Below are 17,305 nucleotides of genomic sequence, written 5' to 3' on the forward strand. Positions count from 1 at the left end.
GTAACGCTGAAGAAACTGAAGTTGAATGGTTTTATGAAGACCTACAAGACCTTTTAGAACTAACACCCAAAAAAGATGTCCTTCTCATTATAGGGGACTAGAATGCAAAAGTAGGAAGTCAAGAAGCACCTGGAATAACAGGCAAATTTGGCCTTGGAATGCAGAATGAAGCAGGGCAAAAACTAATACAGTTTTGCCAAGAAAATGCACTGGTCATAGCAAACACCCTCTTCCAACAACACAAGAGAAGACTCTACACATGGACATCACCAGATGGTCAACACCGAAATCAGATTGATTATATACTTTGCAGCCCAAGATGGAGAAGCTCTATACAGTCAACAAAAACAAGACCAGGAGCTGACTGTGGCTCAGATCATGAACTCCTTATTACCAAATTCAGACTTATATTGAAGAAAGTAAGGAAAACCGCTAGACCATTCAGGTATGACCTAAATCAAATCCCTTATGATTATACAGTGGAAGTGAGAAATAGATTTAAGGGCCCAGATCTGATAGATAGAGTGCCTGATGAACTATGGAATGAGGTTCGTGACATTGTACAGGAGACAGGGATCAAGACCATCCCCATGGAAAAGAAATGCTTTGTATTAAATACTGATAAACATTCTTTGAAAGGCTGTAGTAGAGCAGATTAAAATCTATAAATCAGTCTTTTTACCCACATTTGCATTGAAGTCTAGCAATATTCATGACTCATAGATTTATTAATTTATATCATGAATTATTTTATTTTCTGGAGTGGATTGCCATTTCCTCTTCCATGGGATTTTCCTTATCCAGGGATCAAACCCATGTCTCCTTCGTCTCCTGCATTAGCAGATGAATTCTTATCACTGAGTCACCTGGCAAGCTGGCAAATTTTGCCTCAAGTCCTAATAAATAACCCAAATTCCTTCTTCTTATTTCTCTGACTTTGGAAAAGTATGAAAATCTGTTTTATGTGTTTGTGAAACAGTAAGCAATTCAAGTCAGATTTGAGTAAAAATGATCTTTCTGGCTCATTTTCTCTACTGGTATGTGCTAAAACCTTTGCATTATTCCATTTCTCCTCTGTCTCTCTGCTTGAGGGAATATGCTCACTCAGCACTGACCCATTTTTTTTCACTGTCTACTATATTCCCGGAACTGTGTTGGGTGAACAGGCGGCAGACATGATTAAAATACAGGTCTGGCTTTCAAAGAGCTCTGACTATACAGAAGATGGGGAAAAAACAATTTTTAAGGTGTGGAATTGTACAAGTCAAAAGAGAGATATTTGTGCTAAACCATCAGAAGCATGAAAAGAGAACAGTTCTGCACAAATGACTCTATCAGAAATCAGAAAGATCAGAAAAAAAACTTTCTTTCTTTATCCTACCATGGCCTAGAAGATGGACTACCTATTATACAACTCTGAAATAATTCTCCTTTTAAAAACCTTTCAGTGGTTTTCATAAAAAATGACAATTATTGTTCTGGTCTTCACTTCTTTTGTAATTTTATTTTTGCCCTTATCTTTTAATTTGTCTATTTGTATACATTTTATTGGGTTTCTCAGATGGTGCTGGTGGTAAAGAACCCGCCTGCCAATGCAACAGACATAGAGATGAGGGTTCGATCCCTGGGTCGAGAACATCCCCTGATGGAGGGCATGGTAACCTACTCCAGTATTCTTGGCTGGGAAATCCCGTGGACAGAGGAATCTGGCAGGCTAGAGTCCACAGAGTGGCAAAGAGTCAGATATGACTGAGGGAACTTAAGCACACATGCATGCATACATTTTATTATTCTTTCAACTTATTTTTGCTATTTATGCCCATGAAATTAATCTTTAATTTTCATTAAGTAAAAATTCAGAAATTAAGTCTAAATTAGAATTCACTTCTTGTTGAGTTGAATAAATGAAGATAAAATGTATCTGACTAAGGAAGGCTAAATATTGTAAAAAAAAAATTGACATTCATAATCATTATACATTTATTTGTATTCCGTGAATCTCCAGACAATACCCAATGTGATTATAGGGATAATTCACATCATAAAAAAATTTCAAAAATTTCAAAAATTTTCAAAATTTAACCTGGAATAAATGATAAGCTTAGTATTGCACAGAAAAGGTGAGAACTGACCAGCTGAATAATTACAACATTTCATTTAGCCACAGTAATTCAAATATTTTAGTATGTATGAAAGAATAAACTGGTTAATCAGTGAAGTAGAATAAATCATTTAGAAACAAATCTTAAAATAAAGGAGTCATTTCTTATTTGCAGGGAAATCTTGAATTGGTTAATAAATGATAATGGGACTATTGAAGGCTACATAAGTGAGAAAAAAAGTCAATTTATATATCAACTCATATAGCACACAATAGACAACAAAATGACTTGAGATGGAATTAAATGTAAAAATTCAAACCAGGACTTTTGCTTCCACACATGCAGGATTTCTTCAGCACAAAGTTCTCTCTAATGCAATCCCTTTATAAGTCGCACCCCTTTTCCCATTTCCCTAGCACCTATAACCCCTGGAAACCACTCATTTATCTTCCATTTCCATGGTTTTGTCATTTCAAGAATGTTTTATGAAAGGAGTCATACAGTGTGACCTTTTGAGATTGTATTTCTTTTCACTCAGTGTAAAGTTTTTGAGATCCATCCAAGTAGTTGTTTGTATCCGTGCTTTGTCTGTTTTTATTAGTGAGTAGTATTCCATAGTATGGATGTACCACAGCTAGTCTGATGGACATTTTGGTTGTTTCCAATATTTAGAAATATTGTTTTCTTTCCCCTATCTTCTGGGAAAGCAGATTTTGGAATTTAATTTTTAATTGTCTGCAGATTTTTTTTGTGTGTCCCTCTTTGTGTAGTTTTTCTGTATTTTTAAAAACACTATAGGGACTTCCCTGGGGTCCAGTGGTTAACATACTGTGCTTCCACTGCATGGGGCAAGGGTTAGATCCCTGGTTGGGGAACTAAGATCCTGCATGCCATGTGGAGTGGCAAAAAAACAAAACAAAACAAAACACTGTGGAGAATAGATACATAAGAAAGAACACATAATATTGATAAAAAGAGTTATAAATGTCATAAATTTATTCAACATACAAATTTAGCATACTTCCAATTCCTGTCCCTTCTTTCTCCCACTGGCCTCTCTTCTGATAACTCTTTGTTCTTTGTTTCTGGAGCAGTTCATCTGATGAGGTCCACAAGTTACCATCGTCAATCATTTCCATGTTCAGACTAAACAGTAAAGAAAAGATAGAAATATTAGGAAAATTTTGTGATCTAATAAAGGAATAATTTTTCATATTTTAGTGATAAATATTTGAACTTAGTATGCTTATTTATTTTTATTGATAAGGCTGTTCTCAGTTTTTCCATGTTTTAAAGTAGAGAGTGGAAAGTCTCATAGCAAGTATTGTATTGTCAAAGATGAACCCTGTCAATTAGCCAAAAGGAACATCTTAGAGATCACGTCTCTTGTGCAGTATTATATGGACAATTTTAGAGTGAAAAGTTGCCTGACTTTAACTTGTGTAAGTTTAGAAACATCTCAGAAAGGCCATGGGTGATAAATATATCACCACTGAGCACAGAGATATAAACTAAATATTAAATGATTTAGCTTTTATATGTGGCAAATTCCTGGATTCATCCTCAAACAAGTCAACCTAGATACATGTAATTATATTTTACTTGCATTTTTTCCTACTGTGAAAGTCTATAATACATCTGAGATAGTTCAATTCATAAATAATTCACCAAGGAGTTTTATAATATGGTAAGGGAATGCTCAAGAAGCAGCTTTACTCAAACAGCAAATGTTTATTTTCTTTTCATTGGCATCAGATTTTACTGTCTATACTTTACCAGCACTGCAGGGAACACTGTACTCTTCAATGGTGAATTCCTCTGAAATGCAAAAAGAATGAGACAGCGATGACAGACATGCAGTAATAGGCACATGAGTAGTTAACTGTAAATAAACTGCATAAGCTATGAAAGAAAGTATAAGGCACAGTTATAGAGCCAATAAAAGGGCTTCTTTTGTACTAAGCCACTTGGGATTGTTTGGTGGGAAGTAACAGAAAGTTGGGCCTGGATACAAAGCTCACAAATGGATAACTGTCTTTCTGTAGGACACTGTATAGCCCCTTTTCACAATTATGTTTTTCTTATTGGAGTTGTACCTTCTGCTCTAAACCTTTTCTTTTCTAAGAAAGAGTTAAGTTGGAACACCAGCAGCATGCTAAGATGGTGTAAGTTTCTAGTTCAAAGTCATGAGCAAATCAAAGAATTTCCTGATATATTACACAGTTTCCCAAAATTCGTGATTCTCCAAGGCCCAGGTGAAAAATAGATCAAATTTTGGGTCTCGTAGCACACATTAGTACTGGGAAGTGTTTGCTTTTTTTTTTAAGTTATTGCTGCTCTTCTTTCCTGTCTAGAATAATTCAGTGTAGAACAAACAACTTCATAGGAGAATTTAGAAAGAACTGATCCCCTTATTGCTTTATGTTCAGTTTATAAGAATGACTCTAATACTTGTCTGGGGACAAGTATTATGAATAAGATTATCCTGTGATTATAAACTCACTCTTTCTTCCAGTGAGAGATTGTGGAGTTTTCTTTCAGTTATGGTGACACTATCCTAGGTTAGTCATCTTTTTCCTTCCAAGGCTTGGCATGTCTGACTCTCACTCACCTGTCTCATAGTAATCATATGCCTTTACAGTAGCTGGTTTTAAATTCTTTACTGCGATGTCTTGTTCCACTGAGAAGGAGAAACTCACGGTATGATGGGTTAGCTGGAGAGACAGGAAAACTGAATTGGAATCAAAGATTAACTTTGTCTCTCTTTAAGATATTATCAAACCCTGTACTTATGCTATTCTCTGTGCCAAAACCTATGGAAAGAACGAGATGGCTTCAGACTTGTATAATACATTTAAGGACAGATAAAAGAAGGGCAAGAAGACAATTCTACACACATTTAAATGTAGTAAATCAAGCCTGTTGACTTGGCCAGGATTCATTTTCCTCTATAGCTATTCCTCCCCTTTCATAAATGAAATACCAGGGAGTTTTATAATATGGGCTTCCCTGGAGGCTCAGATGGTAAAGAATCTTCCTACAATGTGGGAGACCTGGCTTCAATCCCTGGGTCAGGAAGATTCCTCTGGAGAAGAGAATGGCAATGCACTCCAGTATTCTTGCCTGGAGAATTTCTTGGATGGACAGAAGAGCCTGGTGAGCTGTAGTCTGTGGGGCTGTAAAGAGTTGAACACGACTGAGTGACTAACACTTACACCAGAGACTTATGCAACATGGTAAGCTGTGTATGTGAAGTACACTCTTTGGAACCTGGGTTGGCTTGTTAGAACCTCTAGTGGCTCTCCTGGATCTAGCAGAGTCACAGAGAATCTTACCTCTTCAAAATAAATCAGGACATGGTTGGTGTTCACTTCAGTCCTCTGAATCTGAGCCATTTCCTGGAGCTGTAGACGCAGAGGATAAACCAAAGGGTATGAGATGAGGGACTCTCAGGCTGAGATAGTCTTCAGATATTTATGTTCTAAATGGCTTCTCAGAGACATCACACTCTAATTTGATCTCCTCAAGAATAATAGCAATAGTAATAAAAATAACATTGAATAAACACCCTTCCTATCTATTATCTACATATAGAGACAGGGAATTATCTTCTAACTATATTTTAAAAAAGGCAGGGAGGAGGATAAAAGACATTTCTCCCCATCTTTTGAGTCTAGCATAATTTTGATACTAGAAACCAGTAGGAATAATGTAAGAAACAAAAAGTATAGCCCAATGTCAGTCATTGGGATGATGTCAGTCAGTGGGAGAAGGGGACGACAGAGGATGAGATGGTTGGATGGCATCACTGACTCAATGGATATGAGTTTGGGTAAACTCCGGGAGTTGGTGATGGACAGGGAGGCCTGGCATGCTGCTGTTCATGGGGTCACGAAGCATCGGACATGATTGAATGACTGAATTGAACTGAGTGTCAGTCATGATATTAAAAAACAAAAACAAAAACAAAAAAACACAACCATCTATAAGCAAACAGAATCCAGAAATTTATTTTAAAAAATAAACACAACGACCAGGTCCAGTTAGTCCTAAGAATGTAAAGTTGCTTCAGAATTTAAAAGACCAATGTGATTTATTATACTAATTAAAAATAAAATCACTGTCATCTAAAATACAGAAAAATATTTGAACTAAAGCACAGCACCCATTTGTTACAAGAGCTTTTGTAAATTATAATTGGAAACTTCCTTGAACCAAAAAGAAAATGATCCAAAACCCTAAAGCAAACATTTGCTCAGTGATGAAGAGATAAAAACTTTCTCTTCTATGTCAAGGAAAAGCTCAGAAAAAAAAATTTTAAATGGAGAATATATGTACATACATTCATATGATGTAGTCTCCCTTTTCCTTTTTATATGTAATGGAAAGATAATTTAATGCACTATGCATTCCTACAGGTCTCAAGGTTAAACATTATTAACCATGTTTATGATTTGTATCTTATAGTTGAGACCATATAACTAGGATGCCCACTGTTCAAATAATGGAAACACACACTAGAGACACAAATTTGAGAGACCTCTTGAAGAATTGAATCAAAAAAATAAAATTTACAGCATTTATTTGCCATGACTTTGCTATCTGTAAGGGATTTAGGGCTTACCTTTCTCACGGATGATTTCACAGGTATGAAGCCTGATACCATCTTCACATCAACAATGACCATGTTGGAGCTGGGTCGTTCTCCAGTGTAACTATGAAGTCAAGGTGTATGGACAAGGCAGTCAAACAAAATCCTTTGGATTTCATTCAAGACAGAAGTCTCTCCTCTTTTATCTCTAGTGTTTCCTATCCCTGGCTACCATTCAACTTCACCATCTACTCTATTTGCTCCTGCTATTGTTGTCTGGGGCTTCTCAGGTGGCACTAGTGGTAAAGAATCTGCCAGCCAATGCAGGAGATGCACATTTGATCCCTGGATGGGAACAAGAACCCCTCTTGGGTAGGAAGGAATTGGCAACCCACTCCAATATTCTTGCCTGGAATACTCCATGGACAGAGGAGCCTGGTGGGTTACAATCCGTGGAGTTGCAATAGAGTGGGACATGACTGAACAACTGAGCATGTAGTTGTTTAGAAAACTGATAAGAAGTTATACTCTGCAGGTATAGTGACATCATATTCTCAACATCAAAGGCTTTTTGGTTAAGAGCGAAGAAAATTTCCTTTTGAATAAATGTTGCAAGAATTTCTTATTCATTGTGTATGACCCTGGACAGTGAAGATCCTCTGCACCAGAAAATCAGTTTCACCATATTCTACAAAAGGTCAGGTAGCAATTTACAATTTACCTAATGTTGATGTGAATCTGGACTTTCCTGTGAGTGCTGACTCCATCACAATTCTTGGGGAGAGTTTCAACTTTCAGAGTAAAGGGAGCTTTTCTTTCTTTCTTGGGCAGGATATTATATCTCAAGGATGTCTACAATAAATGGGAAAAAAAAAGCCTTTATTTTTACACTCAATCTATTGCTTCTAGGTAATTTATATTTCCCCTTGGTACACGTTTCTTTCTCTGTTTTGAAGTTCAGATCTACTTCTTGAGACTTGATCTCCCATTTGTGACGCTTCTGGAACCCTGGCAAGTCTCACCTGGACATACACACATCCCGACCCTGACACAGCTGTGCTGTACTTCCCCGGGATCTCTGGCAAAGCCACCTCCTGCAGCAGTAGACGTTTGGCTTCATCTACTCGGAATTCTTCAGAGAAGGTCTCCTCAGACTTCACGGTGACAGTAGCTGCTTTCTCCCCTTTAGTGAAAGTTGCTGCCCCATATTTGGAAAGTGCCTGGAGAGCCACCACTGTATCCTGAAAAAAGATGGGTGCAGAAATTATAGGAGAGGAAGGTGGTCAAATCACACTGGATATAAACCATATCCATGCTACTCTCAGAGTTACCTAGTCATAAACACTGTTCATTCACTGAATTTCAAGTCTATTCAGAGCTTGTTATTCATCTTGAACTATTCATTCATCTTGAACTAGTCTATGTACTTCGTGTGTGTTAGTCACTCCATCATGTCCTACCCAGCGATCCCATGGACTGTAGCCCACCAGGCTTCTCTGTTCATGGAATTCTCCAGGCAAGAATACTGGAGTGGATAGCTATTCCCTTCTCCAGGGGATCTTCCCAACTCAGGGATTGAATCCAGGTCTCCCACATTGCAGGCAGATTCTTTACCATTTGAGCCATCTGGAAATCCTTAGATACTTTGGGGAAATGCAGTTTCCTCATTCAAGTAGTTTACAATGTACACATGGGACTAAGACTCAAATAGTTGACATAGAGTAGAACGCATTTCAATAATCTATACATTTCTGTGTATTTCTACAAGCTTTACAGGTGGCAGAGTGGTAAAGAATCTGCCTACCAATGCAGGAGATGCAAGAGACTTGGGTTTGATCCCTGGGTCAGGAAGATCCCTGAAGGAGGAAATGGCAATCTACTCCAGTATTCTTGCCTGGAGAATCCCAAAGACAGAGGAGTTTCACAGGCTATAGTCCATGGGGTCACAAAGAGTCAGACATGACTGAGCATGGACACATGTAATATATACATTTCTATAACAATATTTGTTGGGGAAATTCAGAAAAAGGAGTTGGAGCTAGTATACATAATAAGAGAAGGCTGTGAAGAAGATGTGAAATAAGATCATCTCTGAATAGTGAGAAAGATTTATGCAAACAGAAAAGAGGCATCAGGCAATAACAGGAAGGGACGTATTGGAAGTTAAGACCTGGAGAAGAGTGAAACAATTCCAGGAAAAGCGAAGAGATCAGCCTTATTAGACAAGATTATTCATGTTTACTGAGGAGAGGAAATATTTTGGGCAAATTAATTTTAGTCTTTGGGTGAAAAATGCCACAAAGCATGTGGGATCTTAGTTCCCACACCAACCAGGGATGGAATCTGAGCCCCCTGCAGTGGAAGCACAGAGTCTGGACCACCAGGAAAGACTCTAAAGGAAGTAATCGTATGAAAACATTGCTTTAGGAAGATTGGTTACTTTATAGAAAAGGATCCACTAAGAAGAGAAAATATGAGAGATTGTATACAGGACAGAGAAATAATCCAAGTATAAAATAATGAGGCTGAAACCTTTTTGGTGATGCAAGAGTAAAATATAAATTAGAAACACTATTCACTTACTCAACTCTTAGAATATGGTTGTGTCTACATAGGTATTAGTACATTAATTTTTCTTCCTAGAGTCTCTTCACAGACCTGAGTGGAGGAGAAGCCCCCGCTGGGGTTCTGTTGCTTGGTGAGCCATTTTACAATCTGTGTAGCCACAGACAGATCTTCTGAAGATGGGGCAGGCTGGGCAGTAAGATGGGCAAGGAGGGAGTAAGAGGTCATCTCCACGTCAACAGAAGGAGCCCGGGGTGGACTGTAGAGTTCATCAACTTCTTGAGGCTTCCTAGGACGTTGCCAGTGGATTGAGTCCTCTTAGAAATAAAAAAGGATATCATCTTCAGCTTAGAGAACATTTTCAAAAATCTAAATCTTTAATGATCCCTGTAATTACAGCTCACCCATTGAATGGACATACGTGAAATGAAGTGAAAGCCTCTCGGTCGTGTCTGATTTTTTGCGACCCTATGGACTATATAGTCCATTGAATTCTCCAGGCCAGAATACTGGAGTTGGTAGCCTTTCCTTTCTCCAGGGGATTTTCCCAACCCCAGGGATTGAACCCAGGTCTCCCGCATTGCAGGCAGATTCTTTACCAGCTGAGCCTCCAGGGAAGCCCAAGAATACTAGAGTGGGTAGTCTTTCCTTTTCTCTAGTGGATCTTCCCAGCCCAAGAATTGAACCAGGGTCTCCTGCATTGCAGGCAGATTCTTTACCAACTGAGCTATCAGGGAAGCCCAGACATACATGAAGTGAAAGTATTAAGTAATCACCAATCAAGCTAATCTTTGCCAAGAAAGTACATTGAGGTTCCAGTAAATCACCTCATGTCTTTGTGTTTATTACATCCTTGTGTGATATTAGAAACTGGACTGTTTCGAGGCCTATAATGTATGAATTGATAAAATCATCCATGTTACGTAGAGATGTTAGGTTAGTAATAATTAATCTTTTTATAATAATAAAAATGGATCTAATATAATATAAGCATGATGTGAAAGTGAAAAGTGAAAGTCATTCAGTGGTTTCCAACTCTTTGCAACCCCATGGACTCTGATTATATACAGTTCATGGAATTCTCCAGTGAGAACACTTGAGTGGGTAGCTGTTCCCTTCTCCAGTGGATCTTCCCAAACCAGGGATAGAACCCAAGTCTCCTGCATTGCAGGCAGATACAAGCTGAGCCACCAGAGAAGCCCAAGAATACTGGAGTGGGTAGCCTATCCCTTCTCCAGGGGATCTTCCTGACCCAGGAATCGAACCGGGGTCTCCTGTGATGCAGGCGGATTCTTTACTGGCTGAGCTACCAGGGAAAGCCTAAAATAGATGTGAATAAGGTAGGCTCTCTCCCTTTGATCACTGGTGACTTTGGAAGTCAATTCTTACCTTCTCTTACAGCTTCTTTGTCTAGTGACTCAAGCAGTTCCTTTCTCTTGGCTTGGTCTCCTGCTAGTGCGAAGGCATAGGCCAATAACGCCTTGGTATAGACAAGACTTCCTTGGGCCTCTGAGACAGATTGCCAGGCCCTTTCCAGGCAGAATAGAGCATTGCGGACAACTGGGTGCTATAAAGAAGATAAAGACCCTGCTTCTGTTTTCCCTTGTTCCAGCCATTTACTTATTTATTTATTTTGGGGGGGGGGTGGCGCGGGGAGGGTATAGCTGCTTTACAACATTGTGTTAGTTTCTGCTGTACAGCAAAGTGAATCAGCTCTACGCATACATATATCCCCTCCCTTTTCGACTGCCTTCCCATTCAGGTCACCACAGAGCACTGAGTAGAGTTCCCTGTGCTATACAGCAGGTTCCCATTAGGTATCTATTTTACACGTAGTAGTTGTGTATACGTCAGTCCACATCTCCCAGCTCATCCCACCTCCACGTTTCCCCTTTGGTATCCATATGTTCTCATTCTCCACATCAATCTTGTTCCTGCCTTGCAAAGAGATTCATCTGTACCACTTTTCTAGATTCCACATATATGCATTAATATACAAAATGTATTTTTCTTTTTCTGACTTACTGAAAATGAAGGAAGATCTTAAGCTAGCTGAACCAGGCTAATGAACTGTCCCCTGGCTAGCCACAGATTAAATGCCCCAGTGTGCTTGGACAACACCACAGTTCTGACCGGAGGGTAATTTCCTTTGCAGCTTCCCAAGGGATCTACTGTCCTTTATGCTCCAGTGAAATATACTAATATTAAATAATGTGAAAATTACAACTCATTTTCCTCAGAGATTCATAGCTCTACGAGTTTCATCCTTACATTAGAGGAAGGTACAGGGTGGGAGTGGCGGTACCTACGGTGACAAGCAGTGGCATCTCCAGCAGAGCGATGGTAATATAGGCAGAGAGCGTTACCTCGTCATCGACCCCACCCTGTAGGATCAGAGGCAGAGACACTCAAGCACTCCAATAGCTATCACCCAGAGGCAGCTAACTCTAATTTCCCCCTTGGTTATCTTCACCAGAATGTATCTTTTCTAGGGCAATATTATTGTTTCCTCCGCTTCCTCTTTCACCCCCAAATTCTGAAATCTGTCCCAAATCACTTTCCCTCATTTTAGTGACATAGTGGAGTTTTTTGGACATGCTATTTTCTTAACCATAGGAAACACCTAATTTATTGTTAGGTTTCAAAAGCTTTTGCTTCTGCTGTCCTTCTCAAAGTTATGTCACCATGACTTGAGGAATCCATAGGAGCATCACAACTCATACATTTCACTCTTCTCAGGGACCAGAACAAATTTAAAGGCATCACCTTAATAGCATTGTTTAGCAATGATCCAGAGCGCTGGAAACAGCCATTTTCCTTCTGCTTCCGTGAAAGCCAGGTAAGGGAGTCTGTGATGTGCGAGTCCTCTACAAAGATGTGTGATTGGGCTTGAGAAAAAGACTTGAGCACAAATGCAGTAAGCCTGTTCAGCAAAGAAGAGAAGGAGACCTGAGGATCATCTCCTTTTTAAAGGTCACTGTGTTTCATTGCCTCCAGAGAGCTTTGCAGTTCCGTGGAGAAAATTGGTGGGGAGATGACCCTTGAATACTGAATATACTCTTATTTGTCCAACAAACTTCTGAATCTATTTAAAAATCTCTCAACTTTATTGGTTTCTCCAGAGTTGATACTTTTTTTTCCTCATAAAAAGTTTGTTGGAGACTCCAAGCCTTCCCACCACCCAAATTGCCATTTTCTGAATGATTTTACTACATCACAGTGTCTTTCGGTTCTTCGCCTCCTCTCCTTCCTGAATGCACAATATAGAAATTTCTTCTTCTCTCATTTCACATTGTGACACCTTATGCCTTATATTTCTGCTTGAGGGGACCCTAATTTTACTATTATCTATTGTACTATCCGCCTGCAATGCAGGAGACACAGGTTCTATCCTTGGGCCTGGAAGATCCCCTGGAGAAGGAAATGGCAACCCACTCCAGTATTCTTGCCTGGGAAATCCCATGGACAGAGAAGCCAGGTGGGCTACAGTCCATGGGGTCCCAAAAGAGTCAGACATGGCTTAGCGACTAAACAACTGTACTATCAGAACAGTGAGCTTTCATACATGAAATGGTGAGATCTTCCGCTAGCAATGATATGCATGTGGGTTTTTAAAGGATAACAAATTTCTACACAATAAGTCCAGGTATCAGATAAGAGCTATTTCCAGTTATCTGAAATATCTTGGATCTACAGAGAGCATATGGAAATAATTATCTTACCAAGTGTTTCCCTGACTTCTACCATCACGATCCCCAAAGGTGCTGTAAGAACCATCACTGTGCTTATAGTTCAACTGTCTTTGGTAACCTTAAGAAGAAGAATGTTTGCATAGATTTAGGAAATAGCAGAGACACTGGAGAAGGAATCAGGCTTTTCCTTGAAACTCATTGAGGAATCACAGGGAAGCTACTATTTTACTACAAAGTCTCCAAGATTTGAAGATGCCATTTAATTCTCTGGTTGTATTGTGAGACATCTTGTTGGATGTCACAGCAAAGGTAATTACTAAATCTTAATCTAAGGGACATGGATTTGAGTTCAATGGAGGAGATATTTAGGAAATCAACTAATGTTTTTCCTTTGGGGGTAATCTCTCACCACTGATGAGGTAGCTGATGGCTTTGGACTTGATCTTCTCAGTGAGCTGTCCTGTCTCATTTAGATAGTTCAGAACATAGATGTTAGGGGTGAAAAGGACCATATTCTGTTCTCCACAACCATAGGGCATCCGGAGAAGATTCTGAAGATTTTGCATTGCAGAGCCTAGTATATCACCTGAGGAATGAAATACAGAAGAAATTTTAGAGGAACTCAGCTGATTGATGTTAGGGTAGGAAAATAGATGACTAGCTAAGTGAGAAGTCAAATCATGTATAAAGGGAAGGACCAGAAAGCCTAAGAGGTGAAGAAAAACAAGAATAGAAAGAGAAATGTTGGAACAATAAAGTAGATGTTCAAAGATGGGAAAAATAGGAAAAAACAAAAATGGAAGGATATACCTTTCTGATGAGTCACACATCTGGTAAAAAATGATTAGTTTCATCTCTAGTAGAAAGCATCACTATCTAGCCAATATCTTGAAGGCGAGAGCACAAAGAGATGACTCTCTTTGCTCTTTAGAGTATATCAAGGTTTAAGATGTAGCATAGCATCGATTCAGCCCCTCTTTCCCACTGATACACAGTGTGGTCCTGATGCTTTCTCTCAGTCCAATGCCTAGACACAGGGACTTCATTAGGAAGGGATGATGAGACCCCATGCACTAGAGTTAAAAGGATGGACAGATGCTTCTTTTGGGATGGGAGACTCACCCAAAACTGAATATGTCGCCCTGGCAGAACCTTCCACCACATTTGAAGGAAGTTTTAATGACAACATTTCAGATCCTCCAGTTTCTAATGAAACAAGACAAATACACAGAAGGGAGGGAAAAATGAGAGAAATGTTCTAGTTCTATCTGCATTTTTTCCCATCTCTATGATCAAGATCCAACATCATGTTTTTCTTAGTTATTATTTCATTTCTTTGATGCAATCCAAGTTTCTGCTAGAGCCACAATTCATCTCACAGTGAAGTTCATATTAATCATATATATTTGTGCTAAATCTCTATAGATCTCTGTATAAGCATATACCTTATGTTATACTTATTTCCTTCTCTTTCTTGTTTATGTTAACTTATACTATAGCTAGTGGTTGTAAAAAAATCATATTTACTCCATAAATATGTATTAAGTGTGTGCTATGTACCAGATTTTGTATTAAGTGCAGTGATACAGCAATTTTTGGAAGACATTTCCTGACATCATAATAAGTTCATTTTGATGGGAGTAATAAAAAAACAAATTTTTAGTATGCTAGATACTGATAAGTTCTATACAAAAAATAAAGCAGAGTGTTTATATGGGTGAGCTAGTGAGGCAAGGTAAACCAGGAAGTGCAGGGTGTGGGGAGAAATTTGTCATCCAAATACTCATTGATTAAAAAATCAGGTACTTCCCTGTTGTTTCAGTGGCTAAGACTCCATGCTCTCAATTCAGGGGGCCTTGGTTCAATCCCTGGTCAGGGAAATAGATTCACATGCCCAAACTAAGATCTGGTATAGCCAAAATCAGAAAGGTACCAGGAATGTTAGGTCCGTGAATTAAGGTAAATTAGAAGTGGTCAAACAAGAGATGACAAGAGTGAACATTGACATTTTAAGAATCAGTGAATTAAAATGGACTGGAATGGGCAAATTTAATTCAGATGACCATTATATCTACTACTGTGGGCAAGAATCCCTTAGAAGAAATGGAGTAGCCTTCGTAGTCAACAAGAGTCCAAAATGCAGTACTTGGGTGCAACCTCAAAAATAACAGAATGATCTCAGTTCATTTCCAAGGGAAGTCATTCAATATTACAGTAATCCAAGTCTATGCCCCAACCGGTAATGCTGAGGAAGCTGAAGTTGAATGGTTCTCTGAAGACCTACCAGATCTTTTAGAACTAACACTCAATAAAGATGTCTTTTTCATCATAGGGGACTGGAATGCAAAAGTAGGAAGTCAAGAGATACCTGGAGTAACAGGCAAATTTGGCCTTGGAGTACAAAAGAAGCATGGCAAAGGCTAACAGAGTTTTGCCAAGAAATCACACTGGTCATAAAAAATACCCTCTTCCAATAACACAAGAGAAGACTCTACATGCACATCACCAGATGGTCAGTACCGAAACCAGATTGATTATATTCTTTGCAGCCAAAGATGAAGAAGCTCTATATAGTCAGCAAAATAAAACCAGGAGCTGACTGTGGCTCAGATCATGAACTCTTTATTGTAAAATTCAGACTTAAATTCAAGAAAGTAGGGAAAGCCACTAAACCATTCAGGTATGAATTAAATTTTTTACAATTATACAGTGGAATTGACAAATAAATTGCAGGGATTAGATCTGATAGACAGAGTGCCTGAAGAACTATGGACTGAGGTTTGTGACATTGTACAGGAGACAGGGAGCAAGACCATCCCCAAGAAAAAGAAATGCAAAAAGGCAAGATGGCTGTCTGAGGAGGCCTTACAAATAGCTGAGAAAAGAAGCAAAAGATAAAGGAGAAAAGGAAAGCTATATCCATTTGAATGCAGAGTTCCAAAGAATAGCAATGAGAGATAAGAAAGCCTTCCTCAGTGATCAGTGCAAAGAAATAGAGGAAAACAACAGAATGGGAAAGACTGGAGATCTCTTCAAGAAAATTAGAGATACCAAGGGAACATTTCATGCAAAGATGGGCTCAATAAGGACAGACATGGTATCAACCTAACAGAAGCAGAAGATATTAAGAAGAGGTGGTAAGAATACATGGAAGAACTGTACAAAAAAGATCTTCATGACCCAGATAACTGCAATGGTGTGATCACTGACCTAGAGCCAGACATCCTGGAATGTGAAGTCAAGTGGGCCTTAGGAAGCATCACTGTGAACAAAGCTAGTAGAGGTGATGCAATTCCAGTTGAGCTATTCCAAACTGTAAAAGATGATGCTGTGAAAGTGCTGCACTCAATATGCCAGCAAATTTAGAAAACTCAGCAGTGGCCACAGGACTGGAAAAGGTCAGTTTTCACTCCAATCCCAAAGAAAGGCAGTGCCAATGAATGTTCAAACTACCACACAGTTGTACTCATATCACACACTAGGAAAGTAATGCTCAAAATTCTGCAAGCCAGGCTTCAACAGTACGTGAACCATGAACTTACAGATGTTCAAGCTGAAACCAGAGATCAAATTGCCAACATCAATTCTATCATTGAAAAAGCAAGAGAATACCAGAAAAAATCTACTTCTGCTTTATTAATTATGCCACAATCTTTGACTGTGAAGATCACAACAAACTATTGAAAATTCTTTAAGAGATGGGAATACCAGACCACCTGACCTGCCTCTTGAGAAATCTGTATGCAGGTCAAAAAGTAACAGTTAGAACTGGACATGGAAGAGCAGACTGGTTCCAAATTGGGAAAGGCTGTATATTGTCACCCTGCTTATAGGCAGAGTACATCATGCAAAATGCTGGGCTGGATGAAACACTACTTGGGATCAATATTGCTGGGAGAACTATCAATAACCTCAGATACACGGATGACACCACCCTTATGGCAGAAAGTGAAGAAGAACTAAAGAGCCTCTTGATGAAAGTGAAAGGGGAGAGTGAAAAAGCTGGCTTAAAACTCAACATTCAAAAAACAAAGATCATGGCATCTGGTCCCGTGACTTCATGGCAAATAGATGGGCAAACAATGGAGACAGTGAGACACTTTATATTTTTGGGCTCCAGAATCACTGCAGATGGTGACTGCAGCTCTGAAATTAAAAGGCGTTTGCTCTTTGGAAGAAAAACTAAGACCAATCTAGACAGCATATTAAAAAGCAGAGACATTACTTTGCCAATAAAGGTCTGTCTAGTCAAAGCTATAGTTTTTTCAGTAGTCATGTATGGATGTGAGAGTCGGACCATAAAGAAAGCTGAGTGCCGAAGAATTGATGGTTTTGAACTTTGGTGTTGGAGAAAA

The 17,305-nt window shown here is 38.9% G+C and overlaps 1 protein-coding gene across 1 annotated transcript in view; it reads right to left on the minus strand.

Annotated features, from left to right (window-relative positions):
• The window catches only part of LOC102175278 (pregnancy zone protein), a 54,096-nt gene continuing 39,360 nt past the window's right edge, over window positions 2,570-17,305 (minus strand). Inside the window, exons 23-36 of the mRNA XM_005680883.3 lie at window positions 14,073-14,156; window positions 13,360-13,536; window positions 12,981-13,068; window positions 12,025-12,181; window positions 11,568-11,642; window positions 10,648-10,825; window positions 9,352-9,575; window positions 7,716-7,934; window positions 7,415-7,545; window positions 6,727-6,817; window positions 5,438-5,506; window positions 4,714-4,816; window positions 3,879-3,920; window positions 2,570-3,248 (exon numbers count right to left, since the gene is read on the minus strand). Of these exons, the coding sequence (XP_005680940.2) occupies window positions 3,244-3,248; window positions 3,879-3,920; window positions 4,714-4,816; window positions 5,438-5,506; window positions 6,727-6,817; window positions 7,415-7,545; window positions 7,716-7,934; window positions 9,352-9,575; window positions 10,648-10,825; window positions 11,568-11,642; window positions 12,025-12,181; window positions 12,981-13,068; window positions 13,360-13,536; window positions 14,073-14,156 (1,643 nt within the window). The 3' untranslated portion in view covers window positions 2,570-3,243. The remainder of the gene's footprint in view (window positions 3,249-3,878; window positions 3,921-4,713; window positions 4,817-5,437; window positions 5,507-6,726; window positions 6,818-7,414; window positions 7,546-7,715; window positions 7,935-9,351; window positions 9,576-10,647; window positions 10,826-11,567; window positions 11,643-12,024; window positions 12,182-12,980; window positions 13,069-13,359; window positions 13,537-14,072; window positions 14,157-17,305) is intronic.

The sequence above is a fragment of the Capra hircus genome, chromosome 5, assembly GCF_001704415.2.
Source record: "Capra hircus breed San Clemente chromosome 5, ASM170441v1, whole genome shotgun sequence".
Classification (NCBI taxonomy): Eukaryota; Metazoa; Chordata; class Mammalia; order Artiodactyla; family Bovidae; genus Capra; species Capra hircus.